We start from the raw sequence: 19,319 nt of genomic DNA on the forward strand, positions 1-19,319 counted from the left end.
GAAAGTACAATGGCTATGGGGACACAAGGTCTGGATTCAAATCTCATCTCTAATGCTTGCTACCTATGTGGTCAGTCTTCCTGGACCTTCATTTCATCATCTGAAAAATTAGAAGGTTCTTTTAAATGGAGTCCCTCAGTCCCTTCCAATTCTAGATATACAATCCCATGTGTTTGAATCTAGAAGGATGGAATCTGGTCCTTGATCTGGAACTGGTTTTCTATATTGTAAAGATTAAGGAATCTGAATTTAGGTAAGTCTCTTAAACCAAGTCACAGTTTTCTTGTCTGTAAATTGAGGGAGGTTCCAAAATGACCTCCAAGATCCCACCTGATCCTAATTTTATAACCCTATTTTAACAATTCTTCATTTCATTCTTGCCCCATTTCCATTCATTTCATTTCTCTCAAGAGCCTGATACTCCTAGCTCCACTTCTGAATATTCTTCTGCTTCCTGTATTTTTTCTATTTTGGAAGGGTTTTGAAATAAATGCACCTTTAAGGTATCAATCTAATCCATCCTTTGAATTCTGTCAACTCAAAGGGGTATTTGGACAAACTGGACAGAGTGTTGGACTTGTAATCAAGAAAGCTTCATTTTAAATGCAGCCTCAGACACTTAATAACTATGTGACTCTGGGCCAGTTTCCTTATCTATAAGATGAAGATCCTAATATCACCTATTTCAGAGTTCCTGGAACAAACTTAAAGAACTACATAAATACTAGCTATTTGTGGTTACTATTAATGTGAGCAGAGAGGCAAAAACATCCCAAATGAGTTTTATGGCAGTTTAATAGTATAATGGAAAGACCACAGGACCTACCATCAGAAAACCACCTTGTTGATCAGCCACTAATTACCTGTATGACTTTAGGAAAATCCCAGGATTTTCTCAGTCTTATCTGTTAAATGGGGATAATAATAATGGATCTGCCTCATAAAGCTTTTGTAGAATAACTGCTTTGTAAGTCTCACTAAGCTATAGAAATTTAAGTTCTTCTTATAATATTTATTAATATTTTATATTTATCATGTTTAATATATCAACATATATTATATATAAATAAAAATATTTAATAATATTTAGAGGTTTCTCAAAGTTGCCCAATGAATAAGACAGAAACTTCTCAGATGAAAGGAGGAACTGTTGTTGGCTGAGAGTGATTAGGGATGAGGCTTAAGATGAAGAGGCAAAGGAAAGGAGAATGAGCTGAGCTGTATTCAGAGCAAAACTCTGCATAGTTTTACACAGTGACATCTCTAGCTATGGTTCAGCAATCTAACTAACTGCCTTGCCTATCAAGTGAATACATTTGCTAGCCTGGGAACTAAGGTTGGGAGGCACTATCTTGGTTAATTCCCCCCATCCTACCCCATTCTACCCTCCAATCACTATCACCATGAAATGGAATCCCATCCCTCTGCCATGAATATTTCATCAATTCATTTGAAATGCAAAATAGATGGGGCAGCAATGCAGTCTGGGTTTGCTGATGAACTGCTGGCAGAAATATAGAAACAATTCCAATTTCATATTCTCCGGTGGTATTTGTCACAGAATTAAGATTGATCAGTCCATTTATGACAAGGAGGCTCCCATTCGCTTCCATTGGCTTTCACTTCTGGCCATTTCTGAAGATCAAGAGAGCTTTACATAATTACAGAATGGTAAGTGGTCTCAGAGGTACAATGCATACCTGAAAAAGGATCCTTCCTAAGATCCTTGAGAAGTGCTCAGCCATCCTTGAAGACCCCATAGCTTAATAAATTAAAACTAGAAAGCATCTGAGGCAACATCTAGTTGAATCTCCTCATTTTACAGATCAAGAAAATGCAGCTTATTCATAGGTGTGATGCTGAATTCCTACAGAACCTGCAACTAGGAAGGCTGACTTAGTAGATTGCTTGAGTTTAGGGAGTTCTAAACTGCAGAAGAGCTAAAACCTCAAGTGTGTGCACTAAGTCCAGTGTCAATATGATGGGCCCCTGGAGTGGAGGTCATCTTAGCAGTCTAAGTCAGAAAAAAAATAGAGCAGGTAAAAGATCATCATTTTGAGGAGCCTAGACTTCTAGCCTAGGTGAAATAGGGAGACCTAGTGCCCTCAGAGGAAAAAAAAAAAGAAGAAAATCACAGAGGTTAAATGACTTGACTAAGGTCACAAAAATAGTGTGTGACAAAAATGGAATCCCTGAATTTTCCCCCTGTATCAGAGTTTCTATAATAGAAATTTCCTTCTTCCTAAAATAGCTTATTTCATTTTTGAAAGTCCCAATTGTTAGAACTACAGTGCTCTTCTGAGGTCCACCTATTTATTACTCAGAGATCTGTCATCTGGAACCAAGGAAGGTAAATTTATTTGATTTATTACATGACAATTCTTCATATATTTGAAGTCAGTGATCATGATATTATAGATTTCAACTAGACTTCCTTAGTCCTGTCTACCAATCTTCAACTTGAAATAATTCCAAGACCCCTTATCATCCTATCCATCTACCTGTGGCTTAACCTTCCCACTGCAGTCTGTCAAATACTCCATTCACCTTTATTGTACCAGTGATCTCAACCCCTCAATTAGCTTTTATTAAAGTTTGTAGTTCCCCATTTCACAGATGTATAAAAAGGAAGATAAAGAAACAAAATGATGTTATTCTGATCCAAAATCCATTATTCTTTCAACTCACTTTGCCTCTCTGCTCACCTTTATTTTTAATGCTGTCTAAACTGCAACTGATTTTGAAAAACTTGTCTGTGGCAAGTGCTGAGGCAATCAGGAAGCATTTATCAAACACCTAACATGGACAAGACCTTGTGTTAAGCACTGTGGGAAAGAGAGGGATGAATAAGATACAGTCTTTCTTCTTGGCAGTCTCATATTCTACATCTGAAGCCAAGATTCCCATTTGTGAAACAATGAGGAAACAAAACAAACAGAATATACAGAAACCTGTTAGGTAGTTTGTTTCAGTTAATTAATCTTATAGCAGTTCAGATGAGGTAAAGATCCATAATTAGGATAAATATTCCAGACAATAGAAGTTTAGCACAGTAGAAACAATAGGGAACGGTTTGTCTAGAGAAGTGGGTTTTAGTCTTGGTTAACTCATGAACTTGTGTGAACTTGACTCAGTTAATTCTTTTTTTCTGGCCTTCAGTTATCCCTCCCTAGTCCCAAATAAGAAGGTTAGACTAATTGATTTCTAAGATCTATTCCAGATCTATCTTCTCTTGATTCTATAATTCCTGTTTTTCTCATTCAATTCCCCTTCCTGTATTCACTCATTATCAGAATAGCAAATCTGGGCTTGGGTACAGATAGTTAGTGCCCTCTGGATGGAGGAAATATTTGTATTTCCTGGGTCACTTGAACGAAATTTGGAGTTAATCAGCTAAGACTCATTAATGAAGAAACTAAGGCAAAGAATTCTTTTCAGAGTTATGAGTAAAAATATGGACCTCCTTTTCCAGGACCACTAAAGGGAGAAACAAATGTGCAAGTCACAGCATCATCCCTCAGATGCCATTTTCTACTCCTAGATTTCCTTAATCACCTTTCTTCAAGGACTCATCTTTGACTTGTGAAAGGATGGAAAAAGCTCCTTGAAGGCAGAACCTGTCCTATCTAGTTTTATATTACCAATATTCAACAAATGTCTTAAAAGATGTTTGTCGAATGAATAAATGAATGAAGAATTGTTACGGATCTTCCATCACCTGTACTTACAGGTACTTATTAGACAAAGTTAATTCCACTAATTGCCAAGAAGGATATCAATCATTTTCTAACACCATTCTATTTTCTCTTATTTTTCAAGTAAGAAGAATATCATATAAATATTTCTTTCCTACTGTCACTCCCCAATTGTGCAAATTAAGAAAAAAAATCCTGAAAAACAAAGCCTTTGATACATAATTGTTTAGACAGAAAAATGAATCTCTACATTAGCCACATCCAGAAATCTGTATCTCTTTCTGCATGTTTAGTTCATCTCTGTCAGTGGGGTGTTTCATCTCCATTATTTTAGATTCATAGTTTGTCATGGTGTTCATCAGACTTCTAAATTCTTAATTGTTTTTTCTCTATAATTCAAACTCAATTCTAAAGGAGTATCTGTCCCTCAGAATCACACAAGTCTCAGAATTGGAAGGGTCCTCTAGCCTAGTCTAATCCTGATCACACTGACAAGAATTCCCCCAGCTCTGACTCTTAGTATCTCTGTCTTTGTCTCTCTGTTTTTGTTCAAGGCTCAAATATCTCTTAAACAAGGGTCTTCTATAAAGCTCCTAGATGTGAATGTTTGCTCTCTCCTCTAATTATCTCTTATCATGTTTATTTGTGTACATATTTGTGTACAAAAATAGAATTAAGCTCCTTGAAAGCAGAGATATTTTTGCCTTTGCATTACCAAGACCTACAGAGTACTTTGAAGTATTTATTTGTGGAAATGGATTGAATTGAATCTCCAACAAGTGGCTATCCAGTCTCCACTCATTTCCAACTTCTATAAGCTGCTGTTCTTTAGATTTCTTCATCATGTCTTCCGAAAATCTCATTTTCATCACTAAACTTCATCATCCTGCTGAATTATATCATCTTTGATCCTCAAACCTCACCAGCATCCTCAATAACCTGTTTCACTGATTGGAGAATAGAGCAAAGAAGATCCTCCCAAAATCTCTGTTTAAGATGGCACCAGCCATCTCTTCATTTTCGTCCTAACTAAAAACTAATTAATACTCCTTTGGATTTTTTCATCACATCCCTTGCATGGCCACCTATCCCCTCCCTTTTCACCTTCGTTTTGATTATTGTCATTCCCCATTAGAAAGGGAGATTGTCAAAGGACCCCTTTAAGGTCAAGGATTGTCTTACTCTTTTATATTTGTATCCCCAGAACTTTTCAGAGTGCTTGCAAGTACACATAATAGGTATTTAATAACTGTTTATTGACTGACTACTTGAAGACCTCAATAATGAGGAACTCATGAGTTCTTTTTATTGTTTTTTTTTTTATTAAAGCTTTTTATTTTCAAAACATATCAACAATGACCCTTGCAAGACCTTGTGGAACTCACTACTTCTTAAGAAATGTCATTCTACTTTTACAAACTTGACCTCTTTGCAGCTTTTAGTTCTTCCCTCTGAAGTAAAGCAAAATAAGTTTAATAATCTCTCTTCCAAATGACAGCTTGGAACAAACATTCATGTCCTGTGGAAAGTCTTCTTTTCTTTGGGAAAAACATTTCCAGTTATTTCCCCACTTACGGAAATGATCTATAATCTTATCAACATCATAGTCCCCTTCCCCTCAGCAGTTCATTACTGTTCTTCCTATAAAATATGGCACTCTGACCCTCCCCTTCATCCAAGAAGAGCTTGTTCTAGGCCTGTGAGAGGAAGAAATCTGACCTTATAGGACTGAAGGCAAAGGTAATGTCAGCCCAAAACCCTGAGCCAGCTCCTAATGGATGACAGCAGAATGCCAAGATTATCTTTCAAGACTACCATTGGAAATAATCCAGGGCAAAGGAGATGGTGAAGAAATAATTTCATTCTTTTCCCATTGTTGAAAGCAATTAGCCTATGGGAAAAATGGTTATTACAAAGAACATATTAGATATCAAACACAGGATGAGATTTCAATGGCCTTGGAACAGGAAAAGACTCAATCAGATGAGGAGCACTAGACATTCTCTCGCTCCTTATACTAGCTTCCAATTTGATCAGAGCAATAGATGAGTGAGCAGGAGCTGCCAGCCAGGAGCAGTAACGCCAAGGCAATCTGAAACTTTTTTTTCTTCTGCTTCCCAAAGGAACAACCTCAATAAAGTACAGGGGTCTGTTCAGTAGACTCAGCTGCTGCATACATCTGGCAAGTTGGATAGTGTTATATAAACAGGATTGGGGGACTTAAGTCCCTGAAATCTAGCTTCTTAACTTCTCTCATTCCTGGATTGCATAAGTGCGTCTGGTCTCTGTGTAGTGGATCTCAGTCACTCATCCCCATACCTCTTCTCCCTTAAATATCAGAATGTCATATAACTTATAACATATATGTGTTAGATATATAAGACGTAACATTCTTGAGGTCAGTGATTATTCTTACTTTCCTAAAATTTTGAGAATAAGTGATCCTCCACTAATAGTTAGATATGATCCTAAAAACATAATTGTAGATGGAATTTTAGCAAATCAAATCCTATTTTACACCCAATTGGGGAATTAATTATTTACAGCAAAGTTATTAATTTTGTTTTTGTTTCATAAATCCCTTGGACAGTCTGGTGAAGCCTACGGGCCTCATTTCAAAATGAGGGTTTGATCCCTATATTCATAATCAAAAGAAATACCAAATTCCAGGTCAAAAGTTAATGAAAATGCAGGTATATTTTCCTATTTATGTTCACAGACTCATTGAAATCTTTCCATGGAATTCCTTGGTAGGTTTTTGATGTAAACTTTGATGTAAAAATCCAAGAATTTGCCTTTTCCCTAATCTTGGCCTTATTTCTTCATTTATCAGTCTGAGTTTTCTTGTATCAGGTTTACTTAAGAGAGATTCATCTACAGGGTTGTACTTATAAAAAGTATTCATAATAGTATTGATTTGGATTCCTTTCTGTCTGTCATGTGTGCTTGAATGGAAGAATTCCAAGAAAAAGAACCCTTTGCTCAAAGTCAACAAATATTCCATTTTCCCTTCCTTTTGTGACACTACCACCATCTGAACCCAACTACCTTATCCACTTTCTCCTATGCCATAAATGCTTCCACAGTATTTTCTCCTCCTACCACTAGATAAGTCAGTCCCTCCCAAGATAAATATTAGCTAATCTGATCAGCTAAAATGCTAATGGAAGAGTGCTTCAACCAAGGCAATATCTGAAGATAATTCTCTTGCCCTCCTCTTCTAATGATGGGACCATGTCAGGTCATTTGGAAGGGATATACGGTAAGGATGATTTTTGTGCCCTTTAACTTGCCAGGAAATGGGGCTGCTGAGAAATCTTGGAGTACGTTCCATTCATATTCTTAGCAAGTTCCTGTTAGAAAAAATAGGACGGCTATCCCTGGAATCAGTGTGGATAAATTTTCATATTAAGTATTTGAGGACTGACTTCCAGAGGTAGGAAGGACTCTGGATATTTTCCCTTCTTCCTAATGATTTCAATCTCATTGTCTATCCCAAGAAAGACAAGACACAGGGAAATTGCAGATGCTTTATTTCATTCTCTTTAAGAATAGTTATCACTTAGGGGCAGCTAGATGGCTCAGTGGATAGAGCACCAGCCCTGAAGTCAGGAGGACCTGAGTTCAAATCTGGTCTCAGACACTTAACACTTCCTAGCTGTGTGACCCTAGGCAAGTCACTTAACCCCAATTGCCTCAGGGGAAAAAAAGTTATCACTTGCTTCCTATACTAGGAAGATTTGGATTAAAGTCCTCTGGACTTTATCAGGTTCACCTAAAAGTCATGATCTCTCTTAACACTTTCCCACCCAGTTCCTATCTATATTTTTTTTCCTCAGTCATATATTCCTTTCCCCCCATAACTCTAGGATCACTGGAAATAAAAGGGAATAAGAATTATAAAAACAGTTATCAGAAATTTAATGATAAACATTCCAGAATCCTCCAAAACCGTCCAGTAATTCTTCCACTGTTGTCACTGTTTTTGTTACTATTGTCATTTTTTAGTTGTGTCCATGACATCATTTAGGTTTTTCTTTAGCAAGGATACTGGGGTGGTTTGTCATTTTCTTCTCCAGCTCATTTTTCAGATGAAGAAACCGAGGCAAACAGGTTAATTATTTGCTCAGGGTCACACAGCTATTAAGTGTCTGAGGCCAGATTTGAGCTCAGAAAGATGTTCTATCTATTATATAACCTAGCTTCCCCTTCCACAGCACCATCCCATCATTCTCTCCTAGATCATCTGTGGTGTCCCAATTACAAAATCCTATGTTTTATGGTTTTTTTTTTTTGTTTTTTTTTTTTTAACAATTATTATCTTTGGCCTTTCACCTTTTAAACACTTTTGTCTTTTATGCTATACTTTCTTTGTCTCTGTTTCACTTTCATTTCTCTGTCTATCCTACCACATTCTGCCTTGTATCTTATTTGCATCCTTTACCTTTTATTAAATTATAGGTTCTTTGGGGCAGCTAGGTGGCGCAGTGGATAGAGCACCAGCCCTGAATTCAGGAGGACCAGAGTTCAAATCTGGTCTCAGACACTTAACACTTTCTAGCTGTGTGACCCTGGGCAAGTCACTTAACCCCAGTCTCAGGGGGGAAGAAAAAAATAAAAAAATTATAGGTTCCTTGAAGGCAAGAATTGTATAGTGCAGTTTTTATTCTTTTTATCTTTAGCACTCATTGAAAATAGGTCCTTGAATTTACTATGTGCTTAATAGATGTTTATTTGGTTATAACTTTAATCTATTCTGATCTCAATCTCCTTCCTGTCTCTCAAATTATTATTGCTATAAAAAAGTCATAGAAGCACATAATCTCAGTTGGAAGGGGCCTTAGAGATTATCTGGTATAACCCATAATTGATCAAGAATCCTTTCTTAGGTATCCCCATAAGGGGCAAAGCATCCAGCCTCTATGTGAAGACCTCCAGTGATGGAGAACTTGCTACCTCCCAAGATAGCCCATTCTAATTATTAATGAACTTTATATTGAGCTAAAATCTATTTGTCTGTAAATTAGGTCCCATTGTTCATAGTTCTGCTCTCTGGAACCAAACAAAGTAATTCTACTCCCTGCTTCTTATTACAAGTCTTTAAATACTGAAGCTAGCTTTGATTCCACACACACACACACACACACACACACACACACACACACACACACACACCCCTGACAACTTTTTCCTTCTTCAGAATAAGACTAATTTGTCAGTTTCTCCAGGATAAAAACTGTTTTTTGCCTTTCTTAGTGTTTCTTAGGTACATAGTAAATGTTTATCAGATAAATATAAAATACTACAAGATTCTTTGACCTTTCTCATGTGGCATAGTTTCCAGTTTTCCAGGATTTTTTGTGTGGATTTCATCTTTCATCTTTGGGTGGTATTTTCATCATACTCAGAACCGAGTACAGGATTTAAGATGTAGTCTGGCTAGGGCAGAGGACAATAGGGATATATCTTGTTATATACTAAACTTTTATTAATGAAGCTTATTGCTATTATACAGTTTTTTTATTGTGTCTGACTCTTTCTGACCACAGTTTGGGTTTTCTTGCCAAAGATGATGGAATAGTTTGTCATTTCTTTCTCTAATTTATTTTACAGATGAGAAAACTGAGACAGACAGGTTTAAGTGACTTTCCCAGAATCACACAAAAGTGTCTAGGGCTGGATTTGAACATGGGAAGATGAGTCTTCCTGATGCCAGATCCAGCCCTCTATATACTCTCACTTGGTTGCCCTATTAATGAAGCTTAGAGATCATTTTTATTTTGTGACTAATTATCAGATATGTTGTAGGGATGATTCTTGTTCTGGTATGGGTCAGATCTTTCCAAATCTGACATTTTATGAGGTCAGAGAATAGACATAGGAAAAATGTAAATTTACATAGTGGGCAGGTTAGGATTAACCTAATCTTAAACCCTCAGATGATAGGGATTTTCATAAACTTCTTGCTATTTTCATGGCAGTTTTTTTGTAACCCAGTAGTTAGAATGACAAAACTGACTTATATAGAACCAAGACCAAGGTCTCTATCCACCTCTCAAGAGACCAGTTTAGATTTTTTTCCCATGAAATGTGTCAAGAACATTTTGGCTGACCTATTCAGAAAATGGGTAGACTTTACTGAGTAACCAAGAAAAGTTATACCAATAGTGTTGACGTTACTCAAATGGTACTTTGAAGAACAGTGCCAGAGGGTATGTCATTGATAAGTAGCTGAAATTTATTCTAGATGAAGTGTGAAGTCTCTGCTTCAGATCTTTCCTTTATTGGATTAGCTTCTGTTATCTAATATATGCCAGATCCTCAATAGTTTCTATAAAGGTGAAGCAATATTTAATTTATTATTCATAGAGGACAGAACATTGTCCATCCTTTAGGATCTATAATTTGGGAAAGCCAATTTTTAAACAAACCTTTATTAAGAGCCTATTGTAGATGTAGCAGGTGTAGCAGGTAAAAGGTAGAACTTGGAGTAAACCTGGACTCAAATCTCTTCTTTGTAAACCTGAGGCAGGTCATTTAATGTCTGTGTGCTTCAGGCAAAATCCTAGAATTCATCATAACATGGGTCACAATCTGTTTCCTTACGGTGAGGAAATTACAGATTATATTTGCATCTATGAAGAACTATGCACAGCAATGTTGGAGAAGATTAAAAAAGTAGATAACATGCCTTCTGCCTTTTTGGAGGCTGGGTCCTTTCAAGACGTAAAAGAAACAGATATAAGCTCTAGCCCAAGGTGATGGAGGAAAAGGGGTGTCTTAATTTGATAGTTTAGATATAGCATCTACCTCACCTTTCAAGACCTCCTATACCCAACAAGTACCAGATTTAAACAAGAAATAGGTGAAACCGCTAACATTTTTTTTTTCAGATTTAGGTTAGGTTTACACAATACTTCCCTTTCATCAGACAGATCAGACACTTATATGCTAAGGGATAAATCCTTGATTTATTGGACCTGGGACACCTGACTCACTTCAGCAGCTTCTTATCAGAAGCTACACATATTAAAATTTAGTCTATGCCACTGAAGAGCCCTAAGTCAGGCTGAAGTTTTTCTACTCTCCTTCACTTCACAGTTAGCCCCATACCACACCCCAAAAGACCAGTAGAGAGTTTATTTACTGGCAGAATGACTTAGATAAAGACATACAACCAAATCATCTGGTCACCATTCTTCAATGGGGTCTTCAATGTACATTGAGTTTCAGTGTCATGGGTTGAACGCCATAATATTTCTGTTCTATTTAAGGGTCATGTCTTTGCCCACAACTTGCAACAATATCTATTCATATACTGGGATATTGATGATGACCATCATGCTGAAGATGATCTTTAATAAGATTTTTTTCCATTAAAATAGTCTTGCAAATAAAGATAAAAGCATCCACACTCCATATACTTTTGACTAGCCAAGGAGGTAAGATTACTTTGGGGGGATAAATAGAATCAGTACAAACCAAAATCTTCTCCTCCAGACAAATAGGCTAGTCATTGACTATATCCAAGACTGCTTCAAAATGGATACAGAAAATGGGGATAACTTGGGAGATGATGTGATCTCTGAAGATTCCCAGAGCTCTCAGTAATGAGTCATGCGCAGATATGTGATGAATAATTCATAGAGCTTCCATCTCACTCTCTCCCTCCAGGTAGATGAAAATTCCACATGTATTCTAAATGTTTTCTCATTCTATTAGATCATTCCAGCCAGCCAGGGTGGGAGGAAGAGTCCCACGGTTCCCAGCAAGCAGACAATGACAAACATCCACAGAAAGATCCTGTCTATGACCATGGCCACGTACTTCCAGTCTTCTTTCACCTAGAAATGGGACAGAACATTGAGTTACTAACCATGCCCTCCAACATCAGAAGCATTTCCTGTATAATTCTGCTTGTGCAGAGAGAAGTTATTTTAGGACTCAATGAGAGATGAAAGGGATATATAGGAAGCCGTAGATATTCTTGACTTGTGTTAACTCCAGATAACCACAAACCCATTATTGTAGGAGAATGTTCAGGCTGAGAGCCAGGGTAGCTTCTGCCTAGCCTGCACATATCACAAAATCCTGGGAACATGCCCAGTACTTGAACAAGTGGGGAATGGAGAACAAGTGGGGTAGACCTTGATTTGAAAGCCTTTGTACATAACCTTGGTCTAGAGTCTCTAAGGGTTTTTTGTTTGTTTGCTTGTTAAACCATCATTACCTACAAGAGGAATCTTTTTTCTCTAATGGGATCCCTAACCTGTTTGGAATGAACTCTCTAGCATTTAAAGCATTTCAGATCCAGGGGAAGTAAACAGAAGATCCATGGCTGCTCAAGGTCATCTTGAGACAAATAATTTCACACTAACTGTGTGTATCCTTAAATAAAGCCTATGCAAGCAAGTCAATCGTGAATATGTTCAGTTTGTCAACTTACAGGAAGTCCCACAAAGACACATGTATATGTATATACATATACATGCACACACATATACACACATTCCTTGAGCTCCACTGCTATGCAATGTACTGATCAATTGCTTAGTTAAACCTTATGTGGCCTTGACTAATGAAGCATCTGGAACATATATCATCAACTTCCATCCTTGACTTTCTGTTCAGTAGCAAAAGAGTCTCTCTGAAAAAGTTTGGCAAAATTTTCCACAAAGAAGAAAAAAGCCTAACAGATCATCTCACTTAATCCTTTCATTTTACAGGTGAGTAAATCTAGTTATAGAGAAGAGCTACTCATGTAATGGCTGAAAAATCACAGTATCCGGCGGGGGCCCCTTAGTTTTCTCATCTATAAAATAAGTGATTGAAAAAGATGATCTTTAATGTCTCTTCTAGCTTTAAATCTGACTCCCAGTTCAAGCACTTTCCACTGCACCATAAGGGCTCCCATTCTTTAATTTAAATTCACTGAGATAAGAATAGGTCTAGAGATTTCTGATTAACAGAGATGTGTATATAAACCTTAAAGGAATGAGAGTATGGGGAAATGTGGTGGGTTCACATTTCTCGGCCAATTTTCTCTCTTCTGTTTGCATCTTTCCCTGACTGAGGAAGCATCTGGAAAGGAAGGAGAGAATGTGAATTTATTAAATGCCTTCTGTGAATCAGGCTTTATGCTAAGTGTTTTATAAATATTATTTCATTTTGATCCTTACAACAAGGGGTAAGGTACCATTATGATCTACATTTTATAGTTGAGGAAACTGAGGCAGATAGTATTGAAGTGACTTGCTCAAAGTCACACAGCCAGGGTCTGAGGCTGTTTTTGAATTCAGGTCTTCCTGACTCAAGGCCCAGTGCTTTATCCACAGTATCACCAAACTGCCTCCAAATCTGGGTTTTAAGTGGCCACAGTTACTTTTTGAGCTATATGAGACAAACTGAAAGCATTTTTGGAGAGGGGTAAAGATAATAATGAACCACTGCTCTGAAGTGATACTGCTTTGAATCTTAATGTGTCAAAAGTTTTTCCTTGGTCTTCATCTTACCATTTAAAGTCCCATATCTCTTTGTCCCTAGGCATAGGAGAGAATAAGCTATTGCTCTGATAAGACCCAGACAGATTTGCCTGACATTCCAACTCCAAAACTGTTGTGTTGGGATTTGGCTATAACAGGTATTGATCCACTGGATAACAATAGATGGGGAGAAGAAGGGTTAGTAAACTTCACATGATCTTATTTATAGAAAGGTAACAGGATCTTGTTAGTCTGTATGTAGATGAATGAACGTTTGCATGAATGGGCTACATGTTAGCTGATACTCTTACATAGATTCTGAGGGTATATGTATCTATGTTTATTTTGTATTTGAGAGAGAAACCAAAAAAAATCATAGGGCTATTCAAAGCTATCAGGCCTATTAGCTCTGAGTTGACATAGAGAAAACAAGTCCCTGTCAGCTGAAGAAACTGAATGTCTCATAAATAAGTACCTTCTTGAGATTTATTGTTTTGCCATCTCTTCTTGGTAACTTTCCTCTTCCATTGTTAGTTTTTCTCTTTCAGAGTGCTTACATCTCAATTGGCTTTAGACGGTCATGAGTGATTCTCCAAATTAAAGCAGGGCCTATTTCAGGGGAGGCAGCTAATCTATAAATGAACAAGTTTTCACCTATCTCTACCTGTGTGTTTACAAATCCAGAGATTATATAGGAGATAGAGGTTTTAGCTACTTTCAAAATAGCCTATTCTAATGTTTAATCTCTGCTCCTATAAAAGTATTTAAAATTTAAAAAGCCCTTTAAAATTGATGGGAAAAAGAGGGAAAAGTAAAACCAAATTTTAATTTGGGGGCTTTGTAAGTATACTGATGTATGAGAGAGCCCTTCAATAGACTTTTCTGCTCCACTTTTTTATGTAATTGCTGGAATCCCAATAGTATTGAGCCAAATCGAAACAAATGTGTTTATTTAATCAGGGCCAGAGAAGCAACAAGGTAATTTATTAGTAAAGATGCTGTTTATTATCTTTCTATTCCCAGGGAAGGCCAAAAAAGCCTGGTTCCCCAGGGTATTATTTTTCCAATTTTCTTCTAATTGCCTTTTCCTTTTGTCCTCCCAACACCCTGTTTCTCTCTTGAAGATGAAACATAGGAGCCGACCAAAGTGTTCCCGCAACTCATTCCTGAATGTTGATCTGTGTGAAGTCTGCTGTACTCCCCAGGGACTTGTAACTGATCACAGATGAAAAGCGGGTCACCTCAGCCCTGTGAAAGGGATCCAGAGATAAAGGGCTGTTTGAATGGCAGTGACATAGAGAGCTAAAGGAGGGAAAAAATGAGGGTTTTATGGGTGTTTTTTGTTTGTTTGTTTCCAGTCTCATTCCAGAGCACTTGTTCTGACAGTATTTTCTGTACTGATAAATGCCACATTTATCTCTTGGTTTTCATTAAGATTTTGATTAAACTACTAGAGAAATGTGTTGTCCCCGAAGGGGCACATTTTCTCAGATATGTGTAATGCCAAGAGATAGGAAATCTCTCTTCTGTTTCGAGAACTCACAGGGAAATCTCTCTAATGATTACATAATGGCATCTTTGGGCTTCCACCCTTGACATTTATTGACATGAGACATATTCTGGGGATCCTCAAGGCAAACTTTGTTCCTGAGTCTTCTCTCCTCATTATTCTCTACTTCATTATCCTGTAGTTGGATTGTCTTAGGATTTACTTACTTATTTCCCCACCCTTCACTTAAAGGGTTTGTTTTAGGATCAATTTCCAGCTAATGGTGGATAAAAGCTCCCAGTTTACTTACCATAATTCCCCAGCCTGACATTCAAAATCCTCTTCAGAATGCATTGTCTCCACCATCTTCCCTCAGTTCTTATTCCTTTCCAGTGTACAACCTCTATTCAAATCAAGCTCTCCTCATTATCCTCTGGAAATGTCCTTTTAGTTTCTCTGATCATGCCTTTGGGAATATTGATCTACTCTACTAGAAATGTGCTTCCCATATCCCTCCATCTATTTCAATCCTACCCATCCTTTAGAACCTAGCATATTTCCCCATCTAATTCGTGAAGTCTTTTTTTTGTTGGCTCCAGCCCTCATTGATGTTTCTACTCTGCTGACTCACAAGGCCCTTACAGTCTGAATTAAACAATCAAGCACATCATTATATTATCTACTAGTGTTTCATGTGTGACAAACCCTTTATCAAATTCCAGCCTTTGATCATTCCTACCACCTGTCCTATTCAGGTGATACTGAATGAAACTGCAGGAAGTAAAGAAACCATCTGATAGAGCTGATAGGATCTACTACCTAAGTTATGTAATCTTAATTGGATCCTCACTACAGCAAGGCAATCTTTTTATCTTTCTAACAGTTCTTTATCCTACTTACAGCTATCCCAAACTTTTCATTCTTCTTCAAGCCTCCCAAAGAACCTTCGTCCCATAATCTAAAGTAGAGACCTCAATTCATACTTTAAAAAAGCCATTCCATGATAATTCCTTCTTTCTTCATCTCATATCACACATACACTTGCCAAGATCTCTTCCTTCACTCCCTTCTCATGTGAAAAGGCATGTATCTTTTCCTTAGCAAGTCAGACCTCTTTTACATGCATCCTTAAACCCTTTTCCTTCCCATCTTCTCCAGGAGATTGTCTCCCCACCCCATCATCCTAACTTAATCTTCAGTTTCTCCTTATCTACCAGTTCCTTCCCTAATATCAATAAACACTTTCATTTCTCTCCCCTTACAAAATCTCTACTTGATCCATTCATCTCACTAGTTATCATCCTATATCTCTCCACTCCTTCATAGCAAAACTCTTGGAAAAAACAGTCTATATGTGGTACATTTATTTCTTTTACTCTAAGTTGATTCTAAAGTCTTTGGCTTCTGAGCTTATGATTTGATTGAAACTTCTCTTTCCAAAATCACCAATGATCTCTTAATTGCCAGATTAAGAATCTTTTATCAATTTTCCTCCTTCTAGATCACTTGCCAGCCTTTGACACTGTCATTTTTTTTCCCTCTAAGATAGTTTCTTTTCTTCAGAATTTTGTGACACTGATTTTTAGTTTTCCTCATACTCATCTGAGCACTTCTTCTCTAATCTAACTCTAATTCTTTCTTACCCTTCTTTCCTTATCTAAGTCATACCACCAATTGTGGATGTTATCCTAGATGCTAAGCTGGCTGCTCTTCTGTTTTCACCCCATACTAACTCCTTTGGTGATTTAATCAGCTGCCAAGGGTACAATTTCATATCTTTTCAGAAAATTCCTAGATCTATATATCCAATCCTAACTTTTCTCCTAAGTCTTCCATCACCGAACACTCTCTTGGACATCTTGAACTGGCTGTACACAACTCATCTCAAGTTTAACATATCAAAACCAGAACTTATTATACCCCCACTACAAAGCACTCTACTCTTCTAAACTTCCCTGCTACTATCAAGAGTATCACCTCTTAGGTTTCAAACTCAGGGTTATCTTCAATTCCTCTCTCAAATGTACTCTACATACTCACTATGTTGCCAATTCTTGTTATTTCTATATTCATATACTCTCTTCTCTTTGACACTGCCACTAACCATCATCTCATGTTTAAACTACTGCTGATTCATCTTCCTGACTTTTTCCCACCTCAGTTCATCTCTCACTCAGCTGCCAAAATAATTCTTCCTTGAGTCACCTTATGTCACCTGTCTATTCAGTAGTTCCCTATTATCTCCAGGATTACCTATAAAATTCTCTGTTTGACTTTTAAAGCCTTATATAACTAGTCCCTTCTTACAAATATTTTATTCCCCTCCATGTACTCTCTGTTCCAAAGATATTGGCTAAACTGTTCCTCAAACAAAAGATTCGATCTTCTGAATTTATGAATTTTCCCTAACTAAAATGCTTTCTCCCTTCATCTCTTCCTCCTGACTTCCCTTGCTTCCTTCAAGTCCCACTTCAAATCTCAACTTGTGGAGGCATCCTCTCTCCTGTCTTCCACCCACCTCTCCACTTATACGCTATATATCTTTGAAATACATAATCATTTGCATGTGTTCTCTCTAACTAAAATGCAAGCTCTTTAAGGGCAAAGGTTACATTTTTGCCATTCTATGTATTTCCAGGATATAGCATAGTGCCTGACTACCTAGAGCATAATAGGTGTTTAATAAATATTTGTCATTGATTAACTCCAGCTGCTGCTTAAAATGCCTGCTTTCTTTCCTCCAGTTCTATTCACCACTTCCAGCTGTCAAGGGATAGGGTCTGGATCTTTGATTTCATTGGTATAAAGAATTTCTTAGTGAACAAACTCTTGACACCAATATAGGTCAGTAGCTGCTCTTCAATTTATATAGAGTATTGTGTGTTAGTTTAAGAAGATAAGGGTCAAACAACCAGCATGTGTCAGAGACAGGATTGGAACCTATCTTCCTGACTTCAAGACCATCTATGACACCAGCTGTGTTGACAAATAGAAATGCTCAACCCCAGATAAGGATCCTCATGGGCTGCATGTTCCCTTAGTTTTAAAATGTAACATTTTCTCTGGGGACAGAATGAATGTTCTTGCTGTTTGTCTCCATATGTCAAGTTGGGCAAGACAAAGGATTCATTGAAACTATTAGATTTCCCTATCAGAATTAAGTCTAATGTATTTTCTAGGTCTATAAAGTTTTATAGATGAGAAAAAAATGTAACATTATCTGTTTTATTGTATTGTTTTTATTTTGTCAAATATTTCCGGTTATAGTTTAATTGGATTCAGGATGCATTCAGGAATGTTGGAGGACAGATGCAACCCAAGGATATTCTGTGCTCTTTCTCACAGCTACTTCTATGTAAGTTTAATCAGGAACAGTAGGAATTAAACAATCAGACACCTCATTTTTTCCTGGGCTTTCCCTGGGCTCTTCCATATAGGATTATTGCAAAGATTTTCATAAGAAGACAAGTACCTTGCCTCAATAGGATCATTTCACATACTGTGCTGCAGATTACCCAGGGCCATCTCTATACCTAGTAACATGCTTAGGGCTGGCTCTGTAAATATCCTAACTTAATTTGTTCCATTAGGTCCTTGGAATCCAAGGTTAAAATCCCAGTGGAAGGAACTATTTTTTCCTGGTGTCCCCATCATCTGCCCTACTCTTGAAAATAGCACTGTTGATGGGTCTTGAAATAATCCTCACAGATCAAATTCTATGTTTGTCCTTGACTCCAAGGGCCATAGGAAGTTCTGAATGGAAAGAAGACCAGAATATCAATATTGTTCAGCTTCAGCAGTAATATGAATGTGAGAAAGTTCCTTGACCTCTAAGGACCCCAGTTTCTCCATCTGTAAAGTGGTAATGTAAGTAGTCTTACATTATTTACTTCGCAGAGTGGTTATAACAAAAGTTTTTAGTAAAACTAAAAGTACCTTATAAATATTGTTTTTCTCTTCCCATGCCACCATTATTATCATCCTTCATGGTTTTCAAAATTCACACAGCCCTAGTCATATTTGACTCTTCAGTTATTACAATCAATTAATCAGCATTTATTAAATGCCTACTGTGGGCCAGCCATGGTGTTAAATGCTGGAGATACAAGAGTAGACAAAAGTCAATTCCTGCCCCCAAGGAGTTTACAGACTAATGGGGGAGGCAACTTGCAAACAATTATACACAAAGCTAAGTGGTGCAATGGATAGAGTACTGAGTCTGGGATCAAGAAGACTCATCTTCCTGAATTCAAATCTGGTCTCAGACACTTACTGTGTGATCCTGGGCAAGTCACCTAATTCTGTTTGCCTCAGTTTACACATCTGTAAAATAAACTGGAAAAAGAAATGGCAGACCACTACAGTATCTTTGCCAAGAAAACTCCAAATGGAATTCATGAAGAGTCACAATTGAGCAATAACAAACTATGTACAAGATAAATAGGAAGGAACACTAAATGTCAGTTTCCACTCTCTTTCCTAAGTCAAGCTTCTTTCTATTCTTTGCCCATCATCCATACTGCGCAAGACTTTGATTTTCAGACAGTTAGGCAGTACAATAGATAAAGAACTGAGCCTGAAATTAAGAAAACCCGAGTTCACATTGGATTTCAGATGCTAACTTCAGATACTAAAACTTGAGCAGGCCATTTA

At 37.3% G+C, this 19,319-nt stretch overlaps 1 protein-coding gene across 1 annotated transcript in view; it reads right to left on the bottom strand.

The window, feature by feature from the left end:
- Window positions 1-7,211: 7,211 nt before the first annotated feature.
- CHRNA4 (cholinergic receptor nicotinic alpha 4 subunit) overlaps window positions 7,212-19,319 on the bottom strand; it is a 55,188-nt gene continuing 43,080 nt past the window's right edge. Inside the window, exon 6 of the mRNA XM_074288833.1 lies at window positions 7,212-11,539. Within this exon, the coding sequence (XP_074144934.1) occupies window positions 11,414-11,539 (126 nt within the window). The 3' untranslated portion in view covers window positions 7,212-11,413. The remainder of the gene's footprint in view (window positions 11,540-19,319) is intronic.

The sequence above is a fragment of the Sminthopsis crassicaudata genome, chromosome 2 (assembly GCF_048593235.1).
Source record: "Sminthopsis crassicaudata isolate SCR6 chromosome 2, ASM4859323v1, whole genome shotgun sequence".
Taxonomy (NCBI): domain Eukaryota; kingdom Metazoa; phylum Chordata; class Mammalia; order Dasyuromorphia; family Dasyuridae; genus Sminthopsis; species Sminthopsis crassicaudata.